The sequence below is a fragment of the Teleopsis dalmanni genome, chromosome X (assembly GCF_002237135.1).
Source record: "Teleopsis dalmanni isolate 2A chromosome X, ASM223713v2, whole genome shotgun sequence".
Taxonomy (NCBI): domain Eukaryota; kingdom Metazoa; phylum Arthropoda; class Insecta; order Diptera; family Diopsidae; genus Teleopsis; species Teleopsis dalmanni.
In genome coordinates, this window is record NC_051848.1 from 26,520,201 (window position 1) to 26,548,040 (window position 27,840).

Consider the following 27,840-nt stretch of genomic DNA (forward strand, 5'->3'; position numbering starts at 1 on the left):
ATAAAACAATGAATTTCAAGTGTAAATCTTAAATTGTCTTGTATTTATAAATAGTCTTATAATTATAAATAGTTTATGGACTTAGTTAAGTGAAGAATTCTCAGAAATTATTAACTCCTTATATTGAAAAATCCAGTGTTTTTAATGAAACCTTGACGCCAGTTTGAGGTTTGGGTGTAAATATATTTTTATATTTGTTAATATTGACGCAGAGGTTCGGGCTTTCGGTAAGTCAGATCTATGTTACACTTTCTACTCTGAAAAGATATGACAATGGTTCTTTTTTTGAGAATTTAAATGAGTACAAATTATTTTGTTAGAATTGCTCATAAATTTTAAAGTATTTCTAATGTTTAATGTTATTTAAATAATAATAATATTAAATTGTAATTGTTGCGAATATTTATAAATTAAACAAAATCAACAGAATAGGTTCAACTTCTTCCATTTTTCGTTTGAACTTTGATATTACTTGAATATATTTCAGAATGTGTTATTTCTTTCTGTGTTTCCACATCATTTGTGACAAGTGCGTTCAGTTATTACTTTACGGGTTTTCAATCTAGTGTCTAGTGATATAATCTATTACTTTTTCGAAGAGTTTGATATAATATGTTTACACTTTGAGATCTTAATTTTAATAATATTGGCTCTAAATCCACACATGGGAAGTTCTTAATATGGCTGGTAGGCATCAACACACGAAAACTTATATTTTAGTATTTAAGAGATGAATTGATATCGGTGTTTTAATTGGAGGAACATATATATACATTCAGATTTTCATTGGTTTGAGTATATTTAAGAGTGCTTCTCGAAGTTCAGTTAAACCAATCGTTATATTACTTGTATGCATGCCTTTAGTTGCAGTATCTTCTGTGGGAATACTACATAATTGTAAAATCTTAGCTTTATGTCTTTATATCTTTAGTTTAAAGATTACTCGACGTACTTTGAAGTTGATTTTTTTGAAAATTGTATTGGTGTTGTTAATTTATTTTTATACCACATGATTTTATCCTACTATGAGTAATGTTTAAATGATCGTAGATATTGAGTTTTACATAGTATCCGCTCTCATTTTCTTGGTACCTTGATAGGAACTGTTTGAAGTCAATCCGTCAATAATTTTTTTAATTTTTTATATATTTCAATAAAAATCGATTCAAGATTTTGCCGGTATAATATCTATTTTAGAAGATTTACTTGTTTTCAAGTTTTTAATAGCTTTGACTATTTTCGATAAACATGGTGGAGTGGAGTTAAGTGAGCGAGTTGGTGGGATCGATTTCAATATCATTTGCCTTATGTATGGCAAATAAATGAGCAAAACTCTTTACTTATATGACTAAAAGAATTGAAATGTACGCAATACCATATGACCTTAAGTGTCTTGTATTCGTTCTTTGCTACTTATCTCCAAGTATATAATTTTATCCAATAAATCATTTTTATTTTAAGACTTGTTAGTTGTTTTTTCCATATTGACTATTAAGTTATTCATGAGTAAGATCCGTAAATGAAAATAAATTGTTTTCTTTATAACAAATTTGTTATAATTACTTATATATATTTTTTTTTCAATATTAAAATCATCTCTTTTTCTAAATTAATTGCTGTTAATTTAGAAAATTATTTAACATAATTGATTTTAAAGCCTCAAGGCGGTAACTATGACCTGCACGATTTGATATTCTACCCAAATTGTAGAGACTGCAGAGGAGTATAGGATTGATATTTTAAAATTGTAAATTTTGAACTATTCATTTGATGTCTTCGATGACGATTGTGTTTGACATATGTTACTAAAGTAATGCTGTCAAATAAGGATCACAATTATACCTTTGAGTGTTTCACGATCGTATTATCACTAAGCACCGTACTCACCTAACATTCCGATCCAATGGTGTCCATAAAACAAAATTCGCTCAAGGAGTTGAAGACCGTACCTCAATTAGTCTACAAAATATTTTCGGATTAAGCTTTAACCTTTGAGTATTGCTAGCCGCTTATTTGCACTGGATGGGGCCTACTTCAAAGGCGATAAAATAAGTCTCGTTTGATTGATGATTTTTTTATAGTGATTTGTTTTACAATACCGGATATCTTCTTTAGAGAATACATGTTATATAGAAGTTATTGTTTTAATAAAGAAAACTCATTTTATAACAAAAGTTTGAAATTTTATTTAAAGTTTAGTACTATAAACTACCCAATCACTTGCGTTAACTGAAATGAAAACATAATTAAAATACATTTTCCGGGTTGAGTTGGAACAAAATTTTGCTTGCCTCATTTGCATTGCTTAATAGGATTTCCCTTCCCAACTTCAACAAATATTTTAACAGCAGATAATTAAGTCATTATAAACTGTTTTGGTTTGGTAATATGAAAACTAATTATATGCTTTCCAGAGAATATATAATTATTAATTAACGTAAATACCAGTAATTGACTTATAATTTATACGTTTTGAATGCTGAAATAGAGGCAATGAGAGTTAGCTGCTAAAGAACATGTCGCCTTCTAGGAGATATGCAGTTGATATAACATTTAATATTGTAAAGTATCTTGCCATTAACCGATACGACACGAGTGGGCAGCAGTCAATACTAATCACTTTTCGAAACAATTAGAAAAAGAAAGTAAAAATCTTTAAACTACCATAAAATGACTGAAATAATAGACAGCAATGCTGTGTTTGAACGTTATTATATATTCTGGAAGATACTCGGTTTCTCAACTAAATATAACAAGTATCTAATGTTTATCTATCAAATAATTGTAACAGGTTCTATAACATTTGGCTTTCCCTTACATCTTAATATTGGACTGGTGCTGACTAAATCACAGGAAGAACTTTTTAATAACTTAGTTATAAATGTAGCCTCGACGGCTTGCAGTATTAAGTTCTTTTTCCTTCTTAGAGATTTGAAAAATATGCACAAGGTGAATCATTTGCTATCCAAACTGGATGTTCGTGTTGTGGCGGAGGATGAACGTGCCTATTTTCATCAGAAAGTCAATGGACATGCAAATAAAATGGTGACCATGTTTAGTACAGCTTATTTTTCTGTTGGTTTTCTATCGATTGCATCGCTTTTTCTGGATAAAAATCGGCGTTTAGTGTACCCAGCCTGGTTTCCATTCGATTGGAAATCCACAACACAGACATATGTTGGTGCAGTATTGTTCCAATTTTTTGGCTTATATGTTCAAATCGTGCAAAATTTTGTTAATGACGTTTATGGACCTATAGCGTTTTGTATGTTTGCGGGTCATGTACATTTACTAGGTATGCGAGTTTCCAAAATTGGACACAATGAAAATACGAACGCGTTAGTTCATCTCAGCGATTTGCATGATTGTGTTGAGGATTATAATTATCTTATGAGGTATTAAGTTGTTCTTTCAAAAACTGTTTTAATAATATAAACATTGTTTTTTTAGTATATATACTACGTTGCAGAAAGTGGTGTCCAAACCCTTGTTCGTACAATTCTTTGCTGGCGCAGTCAATATTTGCGTAGCTGTGGTTTATTTAATTTTTTACGCTAACAGCATTATAACCTACGTTTACTATACTATGCATTTGTTTTCAATATGTGTGGAACTCTTCCCGGTTTGTTACTATGGCAGTCTTATGGAACAGGAATTTCGGGATCTGCCCTATGCCATATTTTCATGCAAATGGTTTACTCAGCCACAAAAGTTTCGACGAAGTGTCATCATTTTTACCCAACTATCTCTCAGGAACGTTACCGCTCTGGCTGGTGGCATGGTTAGAATTCATCTAGATTCGTTTTTTGTTACATGTAAAATGGCATACTCTTTCTTCACGGCTATTATGAGCATGAAGTAAAAATAATTCGACGTAAATATAAAGCTTTGTTTTGGCTTTTGGCTTAATTAGATTATAAAATTTTATTATATATTTAAATCGAATATGGAATATTTGATACCGTTTGTTTGATGTTCAATTACTTTCACTGTATTTTATTAAATTAGAAGTTGGAGTAATTAAAACCTTAATCAGTAAACAGTTAGTACTCTAATACCTCGAATATTATTCTCTTCTTCTGTGCAACTCGTTAGATTTCAACTACTTAAGTAAAATAAATCAAGTTAATTCATATGTCCATAGTAGGATAATAATGTTATTGTTGTAAAAATGAATCAAAAATAAATATAAATTATAACGAAAACAGTTGACATGAGTTTATATATCACATGAAATGAACAGAGGTAACTTCTCTCACATCTTATTGTACAGCTTGGATTTTTTCGAGTATATGGCACAGTAACTTTCTTTATCTAATTTCACTTTTTCTAATTCTATTCGAGAGAAAAAATAAATTATGTATTTTGGCATGATAAAAAAACCTGGAATACAGTATCTCAGATACTGTTATTTTGCATCGAATCATTAAAGCATATCCACAGTCACCTTGTTGACATGCAATATTCTCCCGTAGTCTGAGAGATGATTGTGTAGCTACTTGTTTTCCCATAAAATCAAAAGGTGTCTGTATTATTTATACCTGTATTTAGAATACCGTGTAACAGTTTAGCAGTTTAGAATCATATATGTACTTGCTTATAGCACAGAATAATGATATTTGCCAAAAAAGAAATTCACTATAGTCTTTCTATGTGCTGACCTGAGGCACTTGAAGGTATAGGGTCCTTATTCAAGAGGATTTAGAGTTTTAAATTAAAATAAAACTCATACTTATATATAGAAAGTATATTTTTTGTGGTAAAAAATTTTGCGTATGTTTTGATGAATAATAATTTTTGGTATACGACAGAAAGGCACTCATAAGGCCTTTCTGGGAACTGTGCACTTGATGTAAGCTTTTAAGGCCAAAACCGAAGCTGACGTGTCCCCATAAATCAAAGAATGTATGTTCCTAATGGTAGAATATTTAACAGTATCAGATATCAATATTTATAACGCAAATGTTTTAGGATTAAATTAAATTATTAAAGATAAATTATCAAAAGAAACCATCGTTTTTATTTTCTTATGTTTTCTTTGTGTGTTTTACTTAATAACTACTATTTCTTTCTATCTTCCTATTATTACCAAATTTTATTTACTGTTTCTATACACTTTCCTTTTAATAATAACACGTAAATTTTTTTAAAATTTTTAATATTTTTATTGTACATTAGTTAAGTTTCTACTTTAAAGTGCAATTCACCATAATAAGTATGACAACTACTTAGCAAATAATTTTTGTCCATGCTCAAATTTTCAATTTTGTAAAAATGAACCTTGCTTCCTTCTAAGGACCATTTAGAGGACCTATTCTTCCAAGAAAAATCATTTATTATTAGGTATATACTGCATATATTTGTCTTCTAAGACTGTCTACTTCATGGTTTGAATAAGTGCAAAAAATGAATATGCTAACTTGCATGTAGCAAAGAACGAATCAATATGTATCCTTACCATTCCTCCAGCATATGCTGTTACTTCTTTCAAGGACATTTCTACAAAAATCACAACATTATAACGAAATTTACGCGATTGCATTACCCAGTTCGATGAGAAAATGGAATACGGCAAATCTCTGAACTCCAACTGCAGCATACTACCGTAGTAGCAAGCTGGGAATACTTCCACTGAAATAGCTATGAGGAGCACAATGGCATTCACAATTGCAAATAAATTATCGGCAAAAAATAATATCGAAACCACAGCAACGCAAATATTGAACCCGCTGCACACGAATTGCACAAACATTGCAGAGGACAAAGTGTCCTGCAATATAATGAACATTCTAAATTGATAAAAAAAAAAGAAGCAAATGCATAACATTAAAAATTTCAGTGTGAACCAACAGTGAACCAAGCTCCACAAACCTCATCAGCTTTTTGTAGTCCTCAATGCAAGCGATTAATTCAGTATAATTTTGTTCTGGTGTTATATCTGCATTGTGCCCTATTTTGGATACACGCATACTCAAGAGATGTACGTGACCTGCATACATGCATAAACTTAACGGACCGCAAACATCATTGGCAAAATTCTGCAGCACTTGCATTGACAAACCGACAAACTGATAGCCAACAGCACATAAATAACTCAGATTGGTCGCACGCCAATCGAATGGAAAGAATCCTGGCAACAAGAGGCGTCTCTCTTCGTCCATCAGCAGTGCCAAAATGGCAGCAGCACTGACAGATACGTAAATGGTAATAAACGTGTTGAGCAGGAAACGTGCATCACGCAACATAATCTTCTGAAAGTACAGTTGCTCATCCTTGTCTATAACGCGACCATCCAGTTGTCCAAATATTTCATTCAGTTCGTTCAATTTTGTTAGCTTTCTACGCAAAATGAATTGTTTGACGCTGCATGCACTGGCCGCCACATTTACCACCAAATTACTTATTATTTCACCTTGCGTTTTGCTCTGCAGCAGTCCAATGTTGAGATGGAGCGGAAAGTTGATCGTCATGAAAAGCGTCACAAAAATGTCATACAAGCCGCATAGATATTTGTTGCGTCCTGTATTGATGCCCAACATTTTCCAGGACATCGCATAGCGATTGAATATAGCGACGCTGCTAACTGACATTTCAACCAAATAAGGATTCGCAATCTTTTGTCTGCTTTTGTGAAGCTTCTATTCTTTCCTACTTAACAATGAAATAAATTTTTCAAGTATTTGACGGACTTTATTTTGCCTTTTGTTGTGTTGAATCAAATGATCAACTTGGAATACAATACGGACATAAACTTCCCACTGACTGTGAAACCTATTTTCAGATGAAGTAATATTCATACGTAAGCACATCTATAGGGCAGCGTAAGTGCAACTTTTGATGCTTTCTTGGCAGCCGTCCAAATTCCTTCCTTAAGTGAAAATGATTGCAGCAGAAATTTCGTCCTTAACTTTTTACTTTATTTCCGGACTAATTCTCTTCATTGAATCACATCGAGCTAACGTCTTCATTTAGTTGAGAATATATAAACTTATGTTCCATGAATTATGAAAAGCATTTTGCTTTAAAATCCCTTTATTCTAATGTAATGAGCTATAATGCGTTGATTAATTATATGTTTTTATATACAAGAGAGGCCAAGCCCATCGGCGAGTATTGGCGTAAACATGTTATTATAAACGACACCACTCACTTTAATGGGTGTATGGATTTCCAATTAGATTTCCCATAACTTAAAAGTGATTATTTATATAAAAGTTAGTAATATTCGAATGGTAATTATAAAGCAACAATATTATTTCAGGGTCAAGTAATTAGCTCAGCTATTTAATTAAAATTTTTAATATGCTTAGGATCATCGAAATAATTTTAGTTTGAAATAATTAATTTTAATAAAGATTATGTTATTATCTAACAAAAAAATAAAAAGAAAATCAATAAATAATTTTATAACATAATATTAATGAATTACCTTCTTTAATCGATTGAGAAGATTTTTTCTTTTTATTATTATTAATTATCATTTGCATAAAAGTAAATTAATAAATGGTAATAAAAATAAATATTATAATAATATTATATTACAAATAATATATTATATTATTATTGTAAAAATAATATAATATATTAAAAATAAAATAATATATTATTATAATATCATATTATTATTATTATTATTATTATAATATAAACAAAAAATATAATAAAAAATAATTAAATAAAAAATAACCAAATATAATAAGTAAATGGTATAAATTAACAGCCACATATCAAAAATATTTATCACATTTACTGAATATTCTACAATGAAATATTTAGGCTGTAGCTTTTAATATAACGTAATAGCACGTTCACAGTGCTTCATTTAGATAGTTTTGCTCATTAAGGCCGCTAACGAGGTTAATTTACAATACATAGCTATACAACGCTTTGTAAATTACAAATTTTTCGCCTTAAATCAGTTCGAAAAAGCTGAAAAAGCCTTTAAAATGCAGAGAAATGAAATAGGATGTAAAAGTAAAATACAGAATAACAGGGAACTAAAGGAAAATGATCGAAATTTAATATATTTGACATATGTTTTATATATAAAATATAAACTAATGTAACTAACACCTATTCATTTTAAAAGAATTATTTTATATAACACCAAAACTTTTTTCTTACAACTAATATGTAAACAAACGAAAGTTATTTAATAACTTTTTTGACATATAAGACCACTGCATAAATTAAATCATTATGATGTGAACATTCAGCTTTAACACTCATTAATATAAATAAATAAATGCCTAAATCAAACACTGTGAACTTGCTTTAACTTTACTTTTTATTTGATGAAAATTTGTGAGGTTATTATATTAATTCCAAGAAGGTAGATCGAATATATGGTACCATTACAGTCTTCTAGCACAGTCTTCTTTTATGTCATCTAATAAGCAGTTAACCAAAAGATCATCGTGATAACTTAGCCCATGTTAATATTTTTCATTTATTCTCGTTACTTCTGGCATTATTATTATTATTATGGCTAGACCATACATGCACTGCGAATTGAAAGATCTTTTGTGCAGCATTTCGCCCCATTAGTCTAATCCAGACTAGATAGTTAAATCTGCATCTTGCCATAATTGCATAAGCGCATTGAAAGTGTTCTTGACGGAGTCGGCAAGAATCATTGTCTGCTGTACCAATTTTCTTCAGACGGTATCGCAAACTATAGTGATCTCTTAGCAGTTCCGTGTAGAGTGTGATATCTGTTCTGTTTAAGTTCATATGTTCAGAGATAATAAGTGTTTATGAAAACCGCATGCCTACAACTATATTCATTGTGATCTTTTTATAGTTGATAAGTTTATTACAAAATCAAACACTTTCAGAGTTTAATAAAAAATGTTCTCTATAAAAAAAAAATCATAGACAACTTTAAAGTCATAAAATAAATGGTGGTATTAGGTTCCCTTATCTATTCTAAAATTTGTTTCATAATAAATATTTACTTAATCGTTAATTTGATAAAATTAACAACAGATCCACTTAGGACAGCAAAATTGTGAAAATTTTTTAGATGACGCTGAGAAAGTTAATTCTTATAGGTTATGTTAAGTGTTTATTGCGATTGGAAAGGAATGGTCTATTATCGACTGCCCCACCCTGGTAAACAGGTGATTTGGTATTGCTCATAGCTCAACTGCTTGAACGAAATAATAAAGGAAAATTGACCAAAATTGTCCTATAGAAAAGGAATTCTGCTTCACCATGACAAACATACTTAATAACTAAAGAATCCTACATTATCTGACTACCATTGATTTCGGTCTTTGTAATACTCCTTTAATGGTAAAAAGTTTGACGACCGAAGAGCAATTGGAAATCGCTATGGGTAATATCAATTATATTTAAAAAAAATTTTTTTTTAAAGAAATTTTCTTGTAGCAAAAACAGTAGATACTTCTTATTACACTCAATATTATATACTACTTCAAATATATTGTCCATTTCTTACTATGATCACAATATTAATTTCTATATAAGAGTATAAAAGTGTCTTCTTTATATAAGAGAATAATCAATTAATAAAACTAAATTTAAGATTATCATCGTATTACTTTCTGCGGCCATCTAACCTATTCAGTGATATTGGTCAGCTATTTATTTAGTCTGGACATCCCAGATATGCATGATAGCAAATTGCACCGGCAGTAGTTAAGTCTGTCAGGTTAAATAGATAACATTTTTGTTGAAGTTAAATTAGAAATCGATATTTAGTCTGTTCTCAAAAGTATTATGAAGTCGTGTACCTTCTGCTCAAAAAGTATCCGGATTTTGTTGTTTGTTAACTACTCCTTAAGTAATAGACCTTTTTCAAAAAATTTTTTTTGTAATGTGAACATTAAACTTTTTGTTATGTTGGTACACCCTTTCTTGACATATGGTACAAATTTGAGCGCCATCTGTCAATTAGTTTGTTTACAGCAGCTGTTAATGTAAGACTACCTCAAGTGCATTTAACGATTTTTACTATGAAAAGTTTTTGTTGTACGTGATTTTTTGATCAAACACGGCACCACTGTCATCGGTCAAGCACCATATTTACCAGATCTGACGCCGTGCGACTTTTTCCTGTTCCCGAAACTCAAAAGGTAAAAGGGAATTCGCCGAAGGAACTAAAAGCCATACCTGCACGGAAGGCCTACGAAAAGTGTATGGAAGATTGGATTAAGCGTTGACATATGTGTATCGCTTTTTTTAAAAAATTTGTTTTATTTAAATTAAAAACTGATACTTTTGTTTTTATCCTAACAGGCTTTAATTTAATAATTCAATGTTAATGTCAGAATTCCTCTTTTATATACGTATAAGGTGACAGGTTTTTAATACCTATCTTCCATATTAAATAGGTATTTAAAACAGATATTTATATTTTATAAAATGTACGTTTATTATTTATATTATTTTCAAAAAAATATTAATATTTGATTAACATAAAATTATGTACTAAAGTAGCATTAAAAATAAGAATTGCTTTAATTTTTAAATAGCAATTAAATAATAATTACTTAAATAATAAAATTTGCTATTGATATTATTATATAAAAAACAATTTTTTATTGAAATTAAATGTCGAATAAATTTTTAATGCAATATTGGCATATATTATTAATTTATTTGAGAAATAGTGATTATTTGAATATAATTAAAATAAATGTTGGTGAGAAAATTAACACTTGTTTTAAATTATTTTAATTGTATTTCCATAATTTTGCTTTTGTAAAGTTTATCAAAGGAAATATCTGACAATCATCTCAATGTCAAAACAATCCTTGCACATTAATTATTATTTAATTTCATTCAATAATACCAAAAATTAAATTGACCTTTTTATATATATTAATAATATTGCAAAAATAAACTTTAAAGTATATGTATTTATATAAAATAATTGTTATTTATTTCAATAAAAAATTTATATGAAACATAGATACTGTTTGGTATTTACTTACATATATATCTATATATATGTATATCTTTTTATCTATATAAATCTATTTATATAGATATATCTATATATATATATATATATATAAATACATGTATCTTTGCCTCTACAAACGGAATAGTATTGAAATTTAATAATTAAATATAAAAATATAATTAATTAATTCAATTATTCTACAACTAATTTATGAATTCGTTCTAATATAAACATAACAAGTAAATTTATTAATGAACTTTCACAGCAAATTAACAAAACTCAAAAACAATGTGCGAACATAAAAGTCAAGTACGACTTTGGGTCAATTGGTTAATAAGCGCTAACTCTGAGCTGACTCTGAGCAGGGCACAAGTTCAATTCCTGGTGCTTGCAGTCACAAAAAAATTATTCACCAATAATAAAATACAAGAATTATTTCCAAGATCACTGGTGATGGGTATTTGGCAACACTCGAAACAGTTGTATGGTCATCCAAAAATTCAATTAATTAAAATAATATAAAAAATAATTTTTATTGTTGTAATTCACTACTTATGGAAAAAAAACCCTTTTATATATATAATTTTCTTAATACCTGTGAGATACTTAGTATCTATAATATAGATATATATATAGATATATATATAGATATATATATAGATATATATATAGATATATATATAGATATATAAATAATATAGATATATAAACATGTTTAATTCCACGAAAGCTTAGCAACAATTAATGCAGAAAACTTTGGTTTATTGCTTTAATTTATTTTTATTAAACTTATTTCTTATTTATTTAACTATAAATTAAAATATTTATTTATATATTGACATAAACAACACATTCTTAAACTCAGCGGAATATACATATCCTTTAAAGTATCGAAAATACCTAGCACATAAATTGAGATACGGTTAGGATTATAATAATATACTATATATAATATTTTAATGTAAATATTTTAAAGAAATTGGTATGCTCACAACTACTAAATTTATTAGAAACTCTATAATATGTTTTTAGTAATTAATATTGTTAACTAAATAATAGTAAATAATATTTCAATTGAATATATTAATAAGCGTTTAAACCAAGACTTCGAATCGGTTATGAGTCGCATCAGTTTTCAACCGAAGCCTCGAACCTTTAGTGTTATTGAAACGATTCATAGTCGCTTTGTTTTCAAAAGAAAAAAAAATATCAATCAACTAGCTTAAAATATTCTCAAAAGACTGAACCAACCCATTTCAAAGAGTTTTGAGGTACACAGCCTTAACATAAACTATTAGGTTAGGTTACTGGGGCCGTCCGAAGACTCACTTAGACCATGAGGTTCATTGTGATACCCTAAGAATTTGACACCTGTCCCTATAACCACTTGGTATTGGCTACAAACCCATTGACACGAGCTATGGAAATAGAATCTAGCTCTCTTAATGAATAGAAAAAGTGCGACCCTAAGTAGGATAGTCTATGTCTTGCGAAGGCAGGTAACATAAACTATTAAAACTTATCAAAAACTAAAACAAAAACTTTTAATTACTTAGTCCTTAATTTTTTGACAGAAATGTATGATATATACTAATGATGTAATAATAGAGCAAACTTAATAAATAGGTCTTTCCTTTCGTTTAATAGAGCTCCTTGTAAACATTCCTAATATCTGCACTGCACTGTGATGTCCCAGTTTTCGATTATTGTAGAATAATTTCGGCTGTTTTACTTAGTGATTTGAGGATTCTCAGAAAGATTTTCTAGACTTGCTGCAATATTTAAGTGGAAATATTATTTTAATAATATTATTTTATTATAATATTATTTTAATTAATATAATATAATTTACAGTAAACATGAGATCATAAATCATCTTAATTTATTCGTTAATAGAAACGAAATCATATATTATCTATAGAATAAATCAATTGATAATTTTTTTTTTCTTGGTACTAAAATTTAAAATTTAGAAAAAAAACTGTAATTAAATAAATCAGTAATTCTATAGCTGATTAATAATTTCGCAAGTTAATATGTTAATGAACTTTTATAGCAAATTAACAAAAATTCCAAGTAAGAATAATACAAGTCAAGTATGGTTTTGAACCAGTTTCATATTAAACGTTGACTCTGAGCTTTAAATTTGACTGGATGCAAGTTCGACTTTTGGTTATTAAACAAAATATTTACGCATAATTATATATAGAAAATGTTTTCGAAACGACTACTGATGTTGGGTATCTGACGAACATGACGAGTATTCAAAATAGCTAAAAAATTGCCAAAAAAATTTGATTCTTTCATTATAACTCAACAAAAAATAATTTCATTTTATTTTAATTTCATTTATTTTAATATAATTTATTTTTTTTTTTTATATTTCAACTTTTTTTTTAATTCAATAATATTTTATTTTACTAAACTTTACTTTATTTTACTTTACTGTACTTTAATTTAATTAGATTTTATTTTATTTTATCTCATTTTACTTTACTGTACTTTAATTTAATTAGATTTTATTTTATCTCATTTTACTTTATTTTATTTTTTTTTATATTATTTTACTTTATTCTATTTCAATATATGTTATTTTATTCCAATTTATTGTATTTTATTTTATTTTAATGTTTTTATTTGATATTATTTTATTGAACTTTACTGTACTTTATTTTATTTTACAGTACTTTAATTTAATTTCATTTTATATACTTTTATATTATTTTATTTTATATTATTTTATTTCATAATATTTCATATTATTTTATTTTATAATATTTTATATTATTTTGTTTTATTTTATTTTATTTCATTTTACTTTATTTTATTTTTTTTTTTATATTATTTTACTTTATTTTGCTTTATTCCATTTCAATATATATTATTTTATTCCAATTTATTGTGTTTTATTTTATTTTAATGTTTTTATTTGATATTATTTTATTGAACTTTACTGTACTTTATTTTATTTTACAGTACTTTAATTTTATTTCATTTTATATACTTTTATATTATTTTATTTTATATTATAAAATAAATATTTCATATTATTTTATTTTATAATATTTTATATTATTTTGTATTATTTTATTTTATAATATTTTATATTATTTTATTTTGTTTTATTTTATTTTATTTTATTTTGTTTTATTTTATTTTATTTTATTTTATTTTATTTTATTTTATTTTATTTTGTTTTACTTTATTTTATTTTATTTTATTTTATTTTATTTTATTTTATTTTATTTTATTTTATTTTATTTTATTTTATTTATTTTATAAATGAGCAAATAGTTATTATTTTGTTTTATTTTATTTTATTTTATTTTATTTTATTTTATTTTATTTTATATTATATTATTTTATAATATTTCATATAAGTTTATATTATTGTATTTTATTTTATTTTATGTATATGATTCCAATATATTGTATATTATTTTATTTAAATTTTTTTATTTAATATTATTTTTTTTTTATTTTTTTTATTTTATTTCAATATATTTTATTCTATTCCAATATATTGTATTTTAATTTATTTCAATATATTTTATTTTATTCCAATATATTGTATTTTAATTTATTTCAATTTTTATTTTATTTTATATTATTTTATTTTTATTTATTTTATTGCAATATACTGTGTTTTATTTTATTTTATTTCATATAATTATTTTTATGATTGTTCTGTAAACAAACGCACTTCTTTGCCAGACGGACAAGTATTCGGAAATAATAATAACATAATGAATTGAATTAATAGATTAGTAGTAGTTTCAATCAATAGATTAAATTACTGCTCAAATTTATTGAAAAGATATTTAATTTTTATGTATTAAAATATGTTATTTTTTTCATAAAAAATATAATTTTCATTTTTAAAAAAATGTTAGTTTCAATTTTTAAACTTAATATTTTAGACCGTAATTAAATATTTCTTTTATTCGAAAATGACTAAAATTTTCTATTTACATAGAATGGAATAGAATTCTATTGCTATGTTTATTTCGCAGGAATTGCAACATTAAAAATAAAAATTTATATTCATTATTTTTAAATAATATTAGTAAGTTAATTTATTTTATTGATTACTGAAACTATGTAAATTTCAAGAATATATATGAGCGCAGAGAACTACTGTAGTGAAAGTTCCAAATGCAACTGTCACTTTCAAGACATGTTTGATTTGAAAGTGTCCTTTTATGTGTAAATATCCTTTCAATGCGGCCAACATTAGGATAAAGAGAATATGAATTTTTTTCTCACTAATAAAACCTCATGCAGAGTTGCAATTATTATTTAATTTATAATTAAAATTTGTATTTATATTTTAAATTAATTTAATTAAGAAAATTATTTGTTCTAGTTTATAATTGTTTTAATTTTTTTTTTTCATTTCCTTTATTACAAAAGAAATTTTTTTAAAGAAATTATTTTGTTGTGGTATTATGGTATAAATTTATTTTACTATTTAATTATTTTGAGTTGATTATATATCGACAATTTGTGTATTGCCCAAAGGATTTTTATGAAGGAATTGTCTAGATGTACAATACCCTGCTATGAGGAAGGAATTAAAAAGAAAATTATAAAACTGATATAAAGAATAATAGCTGATATATATAAAGAATAGCTGATATAAAGAATTTGTACAGAAATATTTTTATTTTGGACTCAGCAACCATTATATTATTTTCATAAAATGAGCAATAGTCACGATTCCAATTTCCAAGGCACGCCTATTTGACAACTAATTTTAGTCCAGTTAGCTATTTTAAGCAACTTTTTCTATTATTTTCTACAAAAAATTATTTTAAATGATCATTATTGTGTTGTGAAATATTCTCTTGTATGATATAAAGACTTTTACATGCATTCGAAACATTTCTTATAACATGATATGCATTACTCTTCCGATATACAGTTCTTGATTGCATCAGTGAACTCTTTTAGTGACGAAATTCATCCAGTTATCCTAACAGTTTGTCATTGTATCCCAAAACAGGACTCACATTGGATGATCTATTAAACTATATTTTTTTAAGTGCTTTTTTGAGTAGATGTGTGTGTTTGCTAGTTGGTTTTCCCTATTTTTTCACACATAGTCGATGCTCTAAGGGCACTGTTGCTATATGGTCAGACTTTTGAAAAAAACTGGTAATCATTGGCGGTTAAGTGCCATAAATTTGAGCTTGTTTTATTTGATTTGTTTATCATGAATCACCCATGTAGTAAATTGTACAGCCGTACAGCGTTAAAATGGTAAAATGTTCTGGATATAGTCCCGATCAAAAATACAAAACTTAATATAACTACGCCGCTGCTCATTATATAAACAGTGATCTTCTTATGATATTAAACAAATGCTATTTACTTAATGAAATATTATGGTTTTTCTTTTTAAAAAAGTGAAACATAATCGTGAGAGACAAAAGGAAGATAAAAGGAAGACAAGCGAAAAAGACAAGTAATAAACATGGAAAACATAATGCAAAAGAGGAAAATCATGAAAATAAACGGTGACAAGACAGAAACAACAAAAGACCAAGAACGAGGCAGGAAATAAACAGAAAAGAGAACGACTAATAGAAGTAAGGCAAAACAAAATTAAAAAATCAAAACGATACAAGGAAGGGGCTCAGGGCGACAAGGCAGAGATACAAGAAACGGCGACAAGAGGCAGATAAGTGAGAGACAATAGAGGTAGACGATAAATAAATAATTAAAAAAATACAAGATGACAACGAGAGCAATAGAAGAGAGAAACAATGGAGAAACAATAGAGACAATAGAGAAAAAGTTAGGAACCTAGAGAGAAACAAGATGGAAAATGAGATGAGTAGAAATACGATAAGATGACAATATATGATATGGTGAGAGGGACCATAGACAGGTTATTTACAAGAGATATTAGAGGGTGAAAAAGGGTAGGCAAAAAGCGGTCAATGAAGGACAACAATCAAGAGACAAGAGGTAGAAAGAAGAGAAACAAGAGAGGAGTAGAAATTTTACTCAAGTAGTGCGTAAAAATTAAGCTTTTTAATAAACTGAATCTTGTTAAGGTAGTATTTTTATCACAATCCTCTTTTATAACTCTATATCAATAAACTAAGGATATCGCTGTTTGCTATTTTGGATATCAAGTTTATGACTTATCCCATTTCAATCATTATCAAAATTTTAAACAGTGTACTGATATGTTTAATTTTCAATATTTAATTAATTAATTATATTATAGAGAAATATCAATTATTCATTCATAATAATGATATAATGAAGTGTGAAATAGCACATACGTTCACTTTGTTTTTTTAATTTCTTTCAATATATATTTTGGGCATTTAGTTCAATGACGAGAGTGAATTTGTCTCAATACTGAACTCGAACTAGTGCAGAGTACACAATTTTCGCGAAGGGCAACCAAAGTATAATTATAGGTGTTTACTTATAAATTTGAAATGAAAAAGTCTAATAAATTGAATAAGACGGAATATAGCATTGCTATATTTAAACGGTTTGATATATATTGGCAATTGTTAGGATACAAAACCAAATATAATGCGTATCTCATGTATATCTATCAAACGATAATAACAATTGCTGTGACGATTGGGTTTCCATTGCATCTCAATATTGGACTACTGTTGGCTCGCAATCAAGAAGAATTCTTCAATAACATGGCTTTAAATGTAGCCAGCATTGCATGTACCATTAAAATTATTACATACACAATGCATATTAATGAAATGGAAGAACTAACAGAACTATATGCAAAACTCGATGCACGTCTTCAGAAAAACGATGAATCCACATATTTTCAGTACAAAGTCAAACGTTTCTCTCATTTTATGGTTACCATGTTTAGCACTAGTTACTTTTCATCAGGCATTGTTTTATTAATTTCGTTGGCACTGGGCGGTAAGAGACGTTTGCTCTGTCCCGCTTGGCTGCCTATTGATTGGGAGACCAGTAGTTTCAGTTATATTTGTGCTATTATATATCAATACATTGGTCTATGTATGCAAACCGTGCAAAATGTTATTAACGATGCTTACAGCCCAGTCGCGTACTGTACACTTGCCGGACATGTGCATATATTGGCCATGCGCATCTCCAAAATTGGCTACAATGCCAAAATGGCAGACGGAATTAATGCCACGGAACTACATGAGTGTTTTGAAGACTACAGCCGTATTATGTGGTAAATATGGTTATATATGTTTATCTCTCAGTAGCATATAGTATTTCTGTTATATATTTCAGTATACATCGACGACTGGAACGAATAGTTTCCATACCGCTTTTAGTGCAGTTCTTAGCGAATGCACTCAATATCTGCGCTGCACTTGTTTATCTACTATTTTTTGCGGACAATATAATCGGCTATATATATTATATAATGTTTCTGTTTTCGATTATTGTGGAATTATTTCCGGTTTGTTATTACGGTAGCCTAATGGAGGATGAACTTCGAAATTTACCTTATGCACTATTCACCTGCAAATGGTTTACCCAAACAAACGTTTTTCGACGCAGTATTATTGTCTTTACGCAGATTTCGTTGCGGAACGTTCCAGCTTTTGCTGGAGGTTTGTTCCGAATTCATTTGGACTCTTTTTTCGCTACTTGCAAAATGGCTTATTCCTTCTTTACGCTCGTCATGAGTATTAAATAATGGAATTTTGAATAATAGCACTTGAACACAGGATTTTTAAGAGTTACTTGTATTTCGCTTATATTAAAAATTTGAATATTTGCTATAATTTATTTTAAACTCACTTCTAGGCACCATCAATAAATTAAAATGCAACTTAAAGTAGCAACTGTAAGTTTACTCATATCAAGTAGTTTCCTTTAGAGTGATTCCTTTATTATATTATGATTATATTGAAGCCACTTACTTACTGTTCCTGCAATTTTGATAATTCTAGTATGAAAATCTTGACATAACCTATACTTAAAAACAGTCCTAATTATATTGCAAGTGTATTTTATAGATATTTGTAGTTTTAAAAACTCCAAATGTCTCTCAACATTAAATGCAATAAAAATCAGTTTTGACTGGAGAAAATAAAAGTAATAATGATCTAAGTGGAAGTTTATATAGATTCGCCAACTACTAGTATTATTGGTAAAGTGTAGTCAGCAGATACCTAAATTCTAGACTAAGGTATGTAAAGACTCTTTAATTTCGATTGTCACAGACACATTTCTTCTTTCGATAGAAAATTCGATGTAACTGCACTCTTTCGTTAAGATTGTCTAGGTCTAGATCTAAGTCATACCAAACTAAAAACAAAAAGTGCCGAAGATTTTAATCTCCCCGTGTAATTTATGGACAAATTAAATCAACTCATAGTTTTAAAACAAATTAAGATAAAAAACATATTATGATATTATAACAACTGTGGGACAGTACGATTGAACCATAATATATTATTCTAATTATTATTATTGTAAGGGGAAGTGACACTGCGACTGTCGGGTCTATTGTGCCCCCTTCTGAGTTTAGAGTAGGTCTCTAAGCTCTGTTGTGTCAATAAAAAGTAGTAGTATAGAACCAACTCTACAGAGTTTTATTGCCTCTTCCGTAATAGAAAGCAATTTTTAATGAATTTTAATCAAATTAATAATTCATATTCTGCAATATTTTCGCATTATTAAATTAAATATAATATAAAACAACCAATTATGTCATATATTAAATTACCACACCTCATAAGGCATCACTCGTTATTTATATAGAAAAGATTAAAGAAACGATGCCGGAATTATAAGGAAGCACAATAGTGCTTCACTGAAACACATACTTCTGCATTAAACACTATCATTTAAATAGTATACTCTTAGGAAAAAAAATTAGAAGAATCGAAAAATATAGGTCAGTCTATGGTTCAGCAATCTAGTAGATGAAAGGCATACTTTGCTATTGCTGTAACAGATCATTCCTCTGCGACCACGCAATTGTGGCAATATTAAAATAGGTCAACGTTATTTTCTTGCTGTCTAAGAGTTTTGCTCATAGCGTAAATAAAATGAATCTCTTGGGAATCAAATAGAAACTAATCTAAGTATTTCTAATATAAACAACTAATTTGGAAATTTGTAGCTTCAAAGATGGGACAGTTATTAATAAGTTTGAAACAAGGCTTCATATTTAACAACAAAAAGGTCCTCATCGAGTCTGATAAATTATTTATACAAAATTTAGCTAAATACATATTTCGAAATGATATTTATATCTATTTGCCAAAACCAGTGACCACGCGTGCCCTATCTGGAAGGGTGTGCGGCCCTTCTACAATATTGTTTTAACATGTACCGCATAAATTAAAAATGATCAATTGCAATATATGACATGTTTTATTAATAATAACTATATTACATTAGCCAAAAGTATATATGCGCAATACAATATTTAACTATTCATTAACAAAATAATATATTAAATAAGTTAAATTAATATTTTATATATATATACAAGTTTAATTTTATTTTAATATGGAATAAACACAACTTTTCACATACTTCTTATAACAGCAAGCCTAATTTTTTTAAACAAAAGAGTTTGTACTTAGAAGTATATACCTATATTTCTGCAGTGATCAAACAAAATCGAACACATTTGTAAGGTATGAATGTGCGGCCAAGTTTTCCGCACACCTAACGAATGAAATTCGTGCGAGCTACTGCTGAAAGGGGAAAGATGAAATGTAATAGAAATATACTAAGATTTGTGCTGCAAATTTTACCGCACAACTAAGTGCTTCGGCAAATTAACATATTGGATTAGCATGCATGCAGCTGAAATTCTAATAGAACAGAAAACTACTCTCATACAATTCCGACTATATAAATCTTAGCTTAATGAAATTTCAACTGGTATAAATTACAGAATATTGGAAAATTAATTAAAATAATTAAAACACATTTTACTTTTATTTTATTTAAAAGTTCATGTTTAAATGTTGGTTAAATATTGTTTAAATCTTGTTTAATCTCAAAAATAGTACTGGAACTGTAAATATATTATTATTACAGTTATTAATTTATTGCGATAATAATAAATTTTAAGTTTTTAGGAAAAAAAATTTTTTTGACGTTTTTTTTATTTTTAATATGGAGATTTGCGATAGCGTTTTAATAAACGGTAAGGTCCATGAATGTAGTTAGCACCGCTTCCACACATACACTTATAATGTTCACGACCGTAGTACTCAAACCAATTACTGCGTTTCTTCATCACTTTGAGTGGTCTCCGCTTGAAAATAGTCTCATTCAAAGATAAAGCATTTTGCACAAATTCAATTTTGGCAAATTCAATGAATGCGAATCCTTTAGGACGACCATCAAACTTATTGCGTACAATAGATACTCTATTCACGTCACCACAGCTTAGGAAAAATACTTCTAACTCCTCAGCCGATGCGCCATAATCAATATTGCCAACATACACCGAGCGCGCATCAATTTCCTGCTGATTACCAACAATAGGCTCCGATGGTAAAGAATAGGAGTTAAACTTTGAAAGTTCCATTTTCTTCTGTTCCATATGCTTTAATTTTATGATTTTAGCCTCAATATGATCAAGTTTTGACATGATACATTGCAATTTGGGATCATATTTCGAAGCGGGCTTCTCACCAGTTTTCTCCTTACCGGGTCCATTGTCATTAGAAGCCATTTTTGCCTTGCTTGATGTGGTAGCGTGATCAGCCATTTTTTTCAGTCAATTTATATACAAAATTGAATACAAGCAATCAGTTAAGTACAAGCTCTTAGGATATAAAAGCAGTTACTACTTGACAGTCAAAATTTTTTTCTGACTTCAAATTCTTATGTGGTTATGCATATAGTCAAACTGACGTTTGTTGCTAAGATCTCCGATTTGATTAAGTGATTTAAAATGATTTAAAATACCTTTTTAAAAATTAAAATTTTTATTTTCAAATTAATTGTTATTTATACAAACCAATTTTAGACCACAATTGATTTGTTTATAAATTAGATTTTATACTATTAAATACATATTATTTTCATTATAAAATGATTATTGTACATATTATAAATCCCATTTTATTCCTAAAAGTACAGTAAACAAATATTGTTTTTGTAGAGAAATAATATATTGATGTTAAAGTTTATAAAACGTAATAATGTCTTTTGTGATTTGTAAAGTAACTGTTTACCAACGAAGTCAGAACTGTCTTCCAGGTTTCTTTTTGTTACACTGGATAGTGTTACAGAGTATTTACGGAATATTTATTTTTATTTATATTTATATTTATATTTATTTATAAGAGTAATTTACCATACAAAAAGCTTTCATAGAAATGAGCTCATTATGAATAAATCAACTGATTTAAAGCGAAAAATGTAGAATGCAACCCTTGAAATAAATTTTCCAACAGGGAAATGATCGAAATTTGAGATATTTGAGATATTTGACATATGTTTTATATGTAAAATGTAAATAAGCAAGCTATTTCATACGCATAAATCAACTCATGCCAATGGAAACGACCAATTCTTAATTTCATTAAAATGAGTAGTTTTAGCTGTAATGGGAACATAATGATATTCATGTTCATGATATTCATTCATTTAATGACAAAAAGTATTAAAGTGCATTTGAGAATTATTATTAACCTGTATGTTAGTACTTCTCTTTATATCCCACTAATTACAATATAATTCGTACACAATATACAGTTTTCTGCATCCAAGTACACCGATTAATTCGTACAAATATTCCGCATAGCTTGTATTATTTGTTATCAAAACTCTTGTTGAAACCTGGCTATGCTACATAATAATAATTAGAGAGGGCAACACATTTTTAAGTTGTACCGCAACTGGACGTTCCCCAACACGATTGAGGGCGACTGTGAGCTAAACTTGTGGAAAGACTCGTAGTTAAATATATGTAATTGTCTTCAAATTCTTCGTACTTAATATCAGTCATTGGTTTATTAATCAGAAATCCATTGAAGAGTAAAAAATAAAACCACGATTTTGTACATAAATTCAGTGATAGGGTGTTAAAAACTCTCTCTTCTTGCGAAGGCGTATGAATGAATATTTCAAAAATATTTGTTGGACTTTGCCCCTTTTATATTCACTTTGGAGTTGTTTATTACCCCTTGGAACTCCTGGGAGTCTATTGATCAAGTGTTGGTTCAAACATTGTAGCGAATATCGAGTGGTTCAAACATTGTAGAGAGTATCCAGTGAGAAGAAACTTTTTAAATACATTATTTATATCAACAAATAATCAAAAAAAATTATTTCACTTTTTAAAATTATTATATCTAAAGGAAATCAATGTAATACATTCTCGAATATTTCCTATATCAAATAAATAAACCTACGGGAGCTGAATACTGGTTGAGTAAGTCCGCACACGTATTACTTCATATCTATTAATATCTATTTGTAATAAATTAACAAGTAGTCAAGATTGTACTATTCCTATCCAAGAAAGGTTGTTTCTTAAAAAAAAAATAAATAAACCTTAGAATAAATTTATCCTAATGACAATGTAAATACAAATACAAGGTTATACCTTGTCTAAAGAAGGATAACAAATAGAAGCTAATTATAAAACATCAAGATCACTTAAAAATTGCATTTATTATTTAAATATTCTCTAGTAAACCTGAATAGGATAACCCGCAATTAATTATAGGTTAATTTCTTGTATTTAGAATTCCTCTTAAAACTTGGCGTGAAAAATTTATTTGAACTATGATCGGTAGGTAATCATAAATAGACGAAAACAATAAGAGTTTTTGCTAAGAAAGCTAAATCTTTTGAAAACCACAATAATTTAAAAGCAAATACCTAAATAATTTCTTAAAAAAGTAAAATTTAAGTATCTTTCTTAATAATAAGACATCCCAATTGAGTGATCCAGGGGAAGACAGAGTAAACAGAAGAAGACGCAGTAAAAAAAGACATCGAAGTGGGAAAATGGGAAAAAGCAACAGCACTGGTGAATTTATGAACAAACTTCATAGTATAAAAGACATGATTACTGCAAGGACAACAACTCTAAAGCAGTCAAATAAGGATCTACAATGGTGTACAACATCACATGGTGTAATGTTGCGGCTTGCAATGGCCCATTCAAGTTCCACTAGAACACTTGTCTCATAGGTTTTCAGGAAAGCACTAGTGAAACAATGGGATGTGTAGAGATCTAGGTCTTCTGCATAAGGAAGGCTTCAATTAAGACATCGAAAAACCATTTCTTCCAGAAATGGAATATGAATGAAGCAACTTTTGAAAAAGTAATTGTACATTTGATTAAATTACTGGTTGGTATCCACTACGTATGATCGTACTAAAATCGTACTGCTACAAACCATTATATGTTTATATATATAGATATATATTTGTATCAGACAAATCAAACAGTTCAAGTTGGATTTCTTCTGAAAACATCCGCTTTTAATTTACATGAAAATAATTCTATTAGTGATATATCGGCAGTATTATGAAGGTATATCCTTGAAGGTATATCATTAGTCTGCTTTAATCAGTATTGAAATTCTTTGTATAACATAAAAGAATAATAAAATAATAAATTATAGAATATTTGGAACTTACGTGACATTATTTTATTTCCCACAACAAAAAAAAAATGCATTTTACTTTTATTTTATTTAAAAGTTCATGATTAAATGTTGTTTAAATGTTGTTTAATTGTTGTTGTAATGTTGTTTAATTTCAAAAATAGTACTGGAACTGTAAATATATTACTGCACAGTTAGTAATTTAGGGCGATAATAATATATTTTAGATTTTTTGAAAAAAAAAAAGTTTTTAACGTTTATTTTTTTTTTCAATATGGTGATTTGCGATAGTGTTTCAATGAACGGTAAGGTCCATGCATGTAGTTAACACCGCTTCCACACATACAGTCATAATGATCACGACCGTAGTACTCAAACCAATTACTCCGTTTCTTCATCACTTTGAGTGGTCTCCGCTTGAAGATAGTCTCATTCAAAGATAAAGCATTTTGCGCAAATTCAATTTTGGCAAATTCAATGAATGCGAATCCTTTAGGACGACCATCAGACTTATTGCGTACAATAGATACTCTATTCACGTCACCACATCTTAGGAAAAATACCTCTAACTCCTCAGCCGATGCGCCATAATCAATATTGCCAACATACACCGAGCGCGCATCAATTTCCTGCTGATTACCAACAATAAGCTCCGATGGTAAAGAATAAGAATTAGACTTTGAAAGTGCCATATTCTTCCGTTCCAAATACTTCAATTTTATGATTTTAGCTTCAATATGATCAAGTTTTGACATGATACATTGCAATTTGGGATCATATTTCGAAGCGGGCTTCTCACCAGTTTTCTCCTTACCGGGTCCATTGTCATTAGAAGCCATTTTTGCCTTGCTTGATGTGGTAGCGTGATCAGCCATTTTTTTCAGTCAATTTATATACAAAATTGAATACAAGCAATCAGTTAAGTACAAGCTCTTAGGATATAAAAGCTGATACTACTTGACAGTCAAACTTTTTTCTGATTTCAAATTCTTATGTGGTTATGCATAAGTCAAACTGACGTTTGTTGCTAAGATCTCTGATTTGATTAAGTGATTTAAAATGATTTAAGATACCTTTTTAAAAATTAAAATTTTTATTTTAAAATTAATTGTTATTTATACAAACCAATTTTAGACCACAATTGATTTGTTTATAAATTAGATTTTATACTATTAAATACATATTATTTCCATTATTAAGAGATTATTGCACATATTATAAATCCCATTTTATTCCTAAAAATACAGTAAACAAATATTGTTTTTGTAGAGAAATAATATATATGATGTTAAAAATTAAAAAACGTAATAATGTCTTTTGTTTCATTTTGCATGAAAGTTTCATTCATGTCTTAAAACTATTCACAATAGCACAAATTGTTACTACTGTGAACTGCCCAAGTTAAACCCAATCACGATTTAATTAGTTATACTTTCAGCTGTCAAAATTCTCATACAAATCTTTCTGATTTGAACTGGTTTTGTTATTAAAAATTATTTGAAATGACAGCTAAAATAACAATCAAAATACTTGTGTGAATTTATCTTAATGAAATTTAATTGTTTTTAGAAATGAAAGTGTAAACGCTTGTATGTAAGGTCATTAACTTAATATAGTTAGATTTTTATACGAACTTAATATGCAAAAATTTATATTAATTTATACTGAATTTTTGTTTCGGTACTCTGTACATAAATGCAAGTTTGTTTTTTAAAGTAGTTGCTTTTGTGACATGTATAATATATTTAAATGTGTCTTATATATAGAAGACGAACGCATTTCACCGCCATCTACCGGTGAAGTAAAACTAAATTATCTTTTTTAATAAGCAACTAACTTAATAACAGACACCAAATAGTTGTCAGCTCATATTTAGTATAAAAGACTTAATAATAATGTGGAAAAATAAAAGAAATAGAAGTTATTTTATTATAAACACATGGTACAATAATACACATTAAGCAGCACAACGCCATCTGGCATGATGTGAGAACTAAAGCACAAACAGCAACTAATACACTTTTTTTTAGAAAGTGGTTAGCTGATCTATCTGTATAGATCTCATAGATTCATAGATTCAATGCCAGTTTAAAGTTTTCTTAATTAATTAATGCAGACATACATTATTTTAGAAATAGGTTAGCTGATCTATCAGTATAGATCTCATAGATCCATAGATCGAATTCCAGTTCAGAATTTTTAAAAGCCATTAACACAGATACACATTACTTTAGAAGGTGATTACTTGATTTATCAGTATAGATCTAATAGATCCATAGATCAAGTGTCAGTTTAAAGTTTTCTAAACCAATTAATGCAGATTAATCATTTCTATATAAGGTGGTCAGCTAATCTATCAGTATAGATCTCATAGATTCATAGATTCAATGCCAGTTTAAAGTATTCTAAACCAATTAATGCAGACATACATTATTTTAGAAAATGGTTAACTGATCTATCAGTATATATCTCATAGATCCATAGATCGAATTTCAGTTCAGAATTTTTAAAAGCCATTAACACAGATACACATTACTTTACAAGGTGATTACTTGATTTATCAGTATAGATCTCATAGATCCATAGATCCAGTGCCAGTTTAAGGTTTTCTAAACCAATTAATGCAGATACACATTTCTATATAAGGTGGTCAGCTAATCTATCAGTATAGATCTCATAGATTCGTAGTTCCAATGCCAGTTTAAAGTTTTCTAAATCAATTAATGCAGACATACATTATTTTAGAAAATGGTTAACTGATCTATCAGTATATATCTCATAGATCCATAGATCGAATTTCAGTTCAGAATTTTTAAAAGCCATTAACACAGATACACATTACTTTACAAGGTGATTACTTGATTTATCAGTATAGATCTCATAGATCCATAGATCCAGTGCCAGTTTAAGGTTTTCTAAACCAATTAATGCAGATACACATTTCTATATAAGGTGGTCAGCTAATCTATCAGTATAGATCTCATAGATTCGTAGTTCCAATGCCAGTTTAAAGTTCTCTAAATCAATTAATGCAGACATACATTATTTTAGAAAATGGTTAGCTGATCTATCAGTATAGATCTCATAGATCTATAGATCGAATTCCAGTTCAGAATTTTTAAAAGCCATTAACACAGATACTCATTACTATAGAAGGTGGTTACTTGATTTATCAGTATAGATCTCATAGATCCATAGATCCAATGCCAGTTTAAAGTATTCTAAATCAATTAATGCAGATACACATTTCTATATAAGGTGGTCAGCTAATCTATCAGTATAGATCTCATAGATTCGTAGTTCCAATGCCAGTTTAAAGTTTTCTAAATC

General features: G+C 28.1%; 5 protein-coding genes across 5 annotated transcripts; 2 read left to right on the forward strand and 3 right to left on the reverse strand.

Annotated features, from left to right (window-relative positions):
• The first annotated feature begins 2,670 nt into the window (after window positions 1–2,670).
• LOC119688267 (odorant receptor 33b-like) lies at window positions 2,671–3,862 on the forward strand. Its single transcript, XM_038102948.1, has 2 exons — window positions 2,671–3,395; window positions 3,451–3,862. The coding sequence occupies exons 1-2, from the start codon at window positions 2,671–2,673 to the stop codon at window positions 3,860–3,862; spliced, it is 1,137 nt and encodes a 378-aa protein (XP_037958876.1).
• A 1,386-nt stretch (window positions 3,863–5,248) lies between these two features.
• Window positions 5,249–6,590, reverse strand: LOC119688268 (odorant receptor 33b-like). The gene is made up of 2 exons (XM_038102949.1): window positions 5,872–6,590; window positions 5,249–5,789 (listed from the first exon to the last, which is right to left on the reverse strand). Exons 1-2 carry the CDS (start codon window positions 6,588–6,590, stop codon window positions 5,378–5,380), a joined length of 1,131 nt encoding a protein of 376 aa, XP_037958877.1. The 3' UTR covers window positions 5,249–5,377.
• Window positions 6,591–17,391: 10,801 nt separating this feature from the next.
• Window positions 17,392–18,608, forward strand: LOC119688269 (odorant receptor 33b-like). Its single transcript, XM_038102950.1, has 2 exons — window positions 17,392–18,134; window positions 18,197–18,608. The coding sequence occupies exons 1-2, from the start codon at window positions 17,392–17,394 to the stop codon at window positions 18,606–18,608; spliced, it is 1,155 nt and encodes a 384-aa protein (XP_037958878.1).
• Window positions 18,609–21,009: 2,401 nt separating this feature from the next.
• LOC119661898 (polyadenylate-binding protein 2-like) lies at window positions 21,010–21,835 on the reverse strand. The gene has a single exon (XM_038071407.1). It carries the CDS (start codon window positions 21,651–21,653, stop codon window positions 21,048–21,050), a length of 606 nt encoding a protein of 201 aa, XP_037927335.1. The 5' UTR covers window positions 21,654–21,835; the 3' UTR covers window positions 21,010–21,047.
• A 2,802-nt stretch (window positions 21,836–24,637) lies between these two features.
• LOC119661841 (polyadenylate-binding protein 2-like) lies at window positions 24,638–25,492 on the reverse strand. Its single transcript, XM_038071343.1, has one exon. It carries the CDS (start codon window positions 25,383–25,385, stop codon window positions 24,780–24,782), a length of 606 nt encoding a protein of 201 aa, XP_037927271.1. The 5' UTR covers window positions 25,386–25,492; the 3' UTR covers window positions 24,638–24,779.
• Window positions 25,493–27,840: the final 2,348 nt, after the last annotated feature.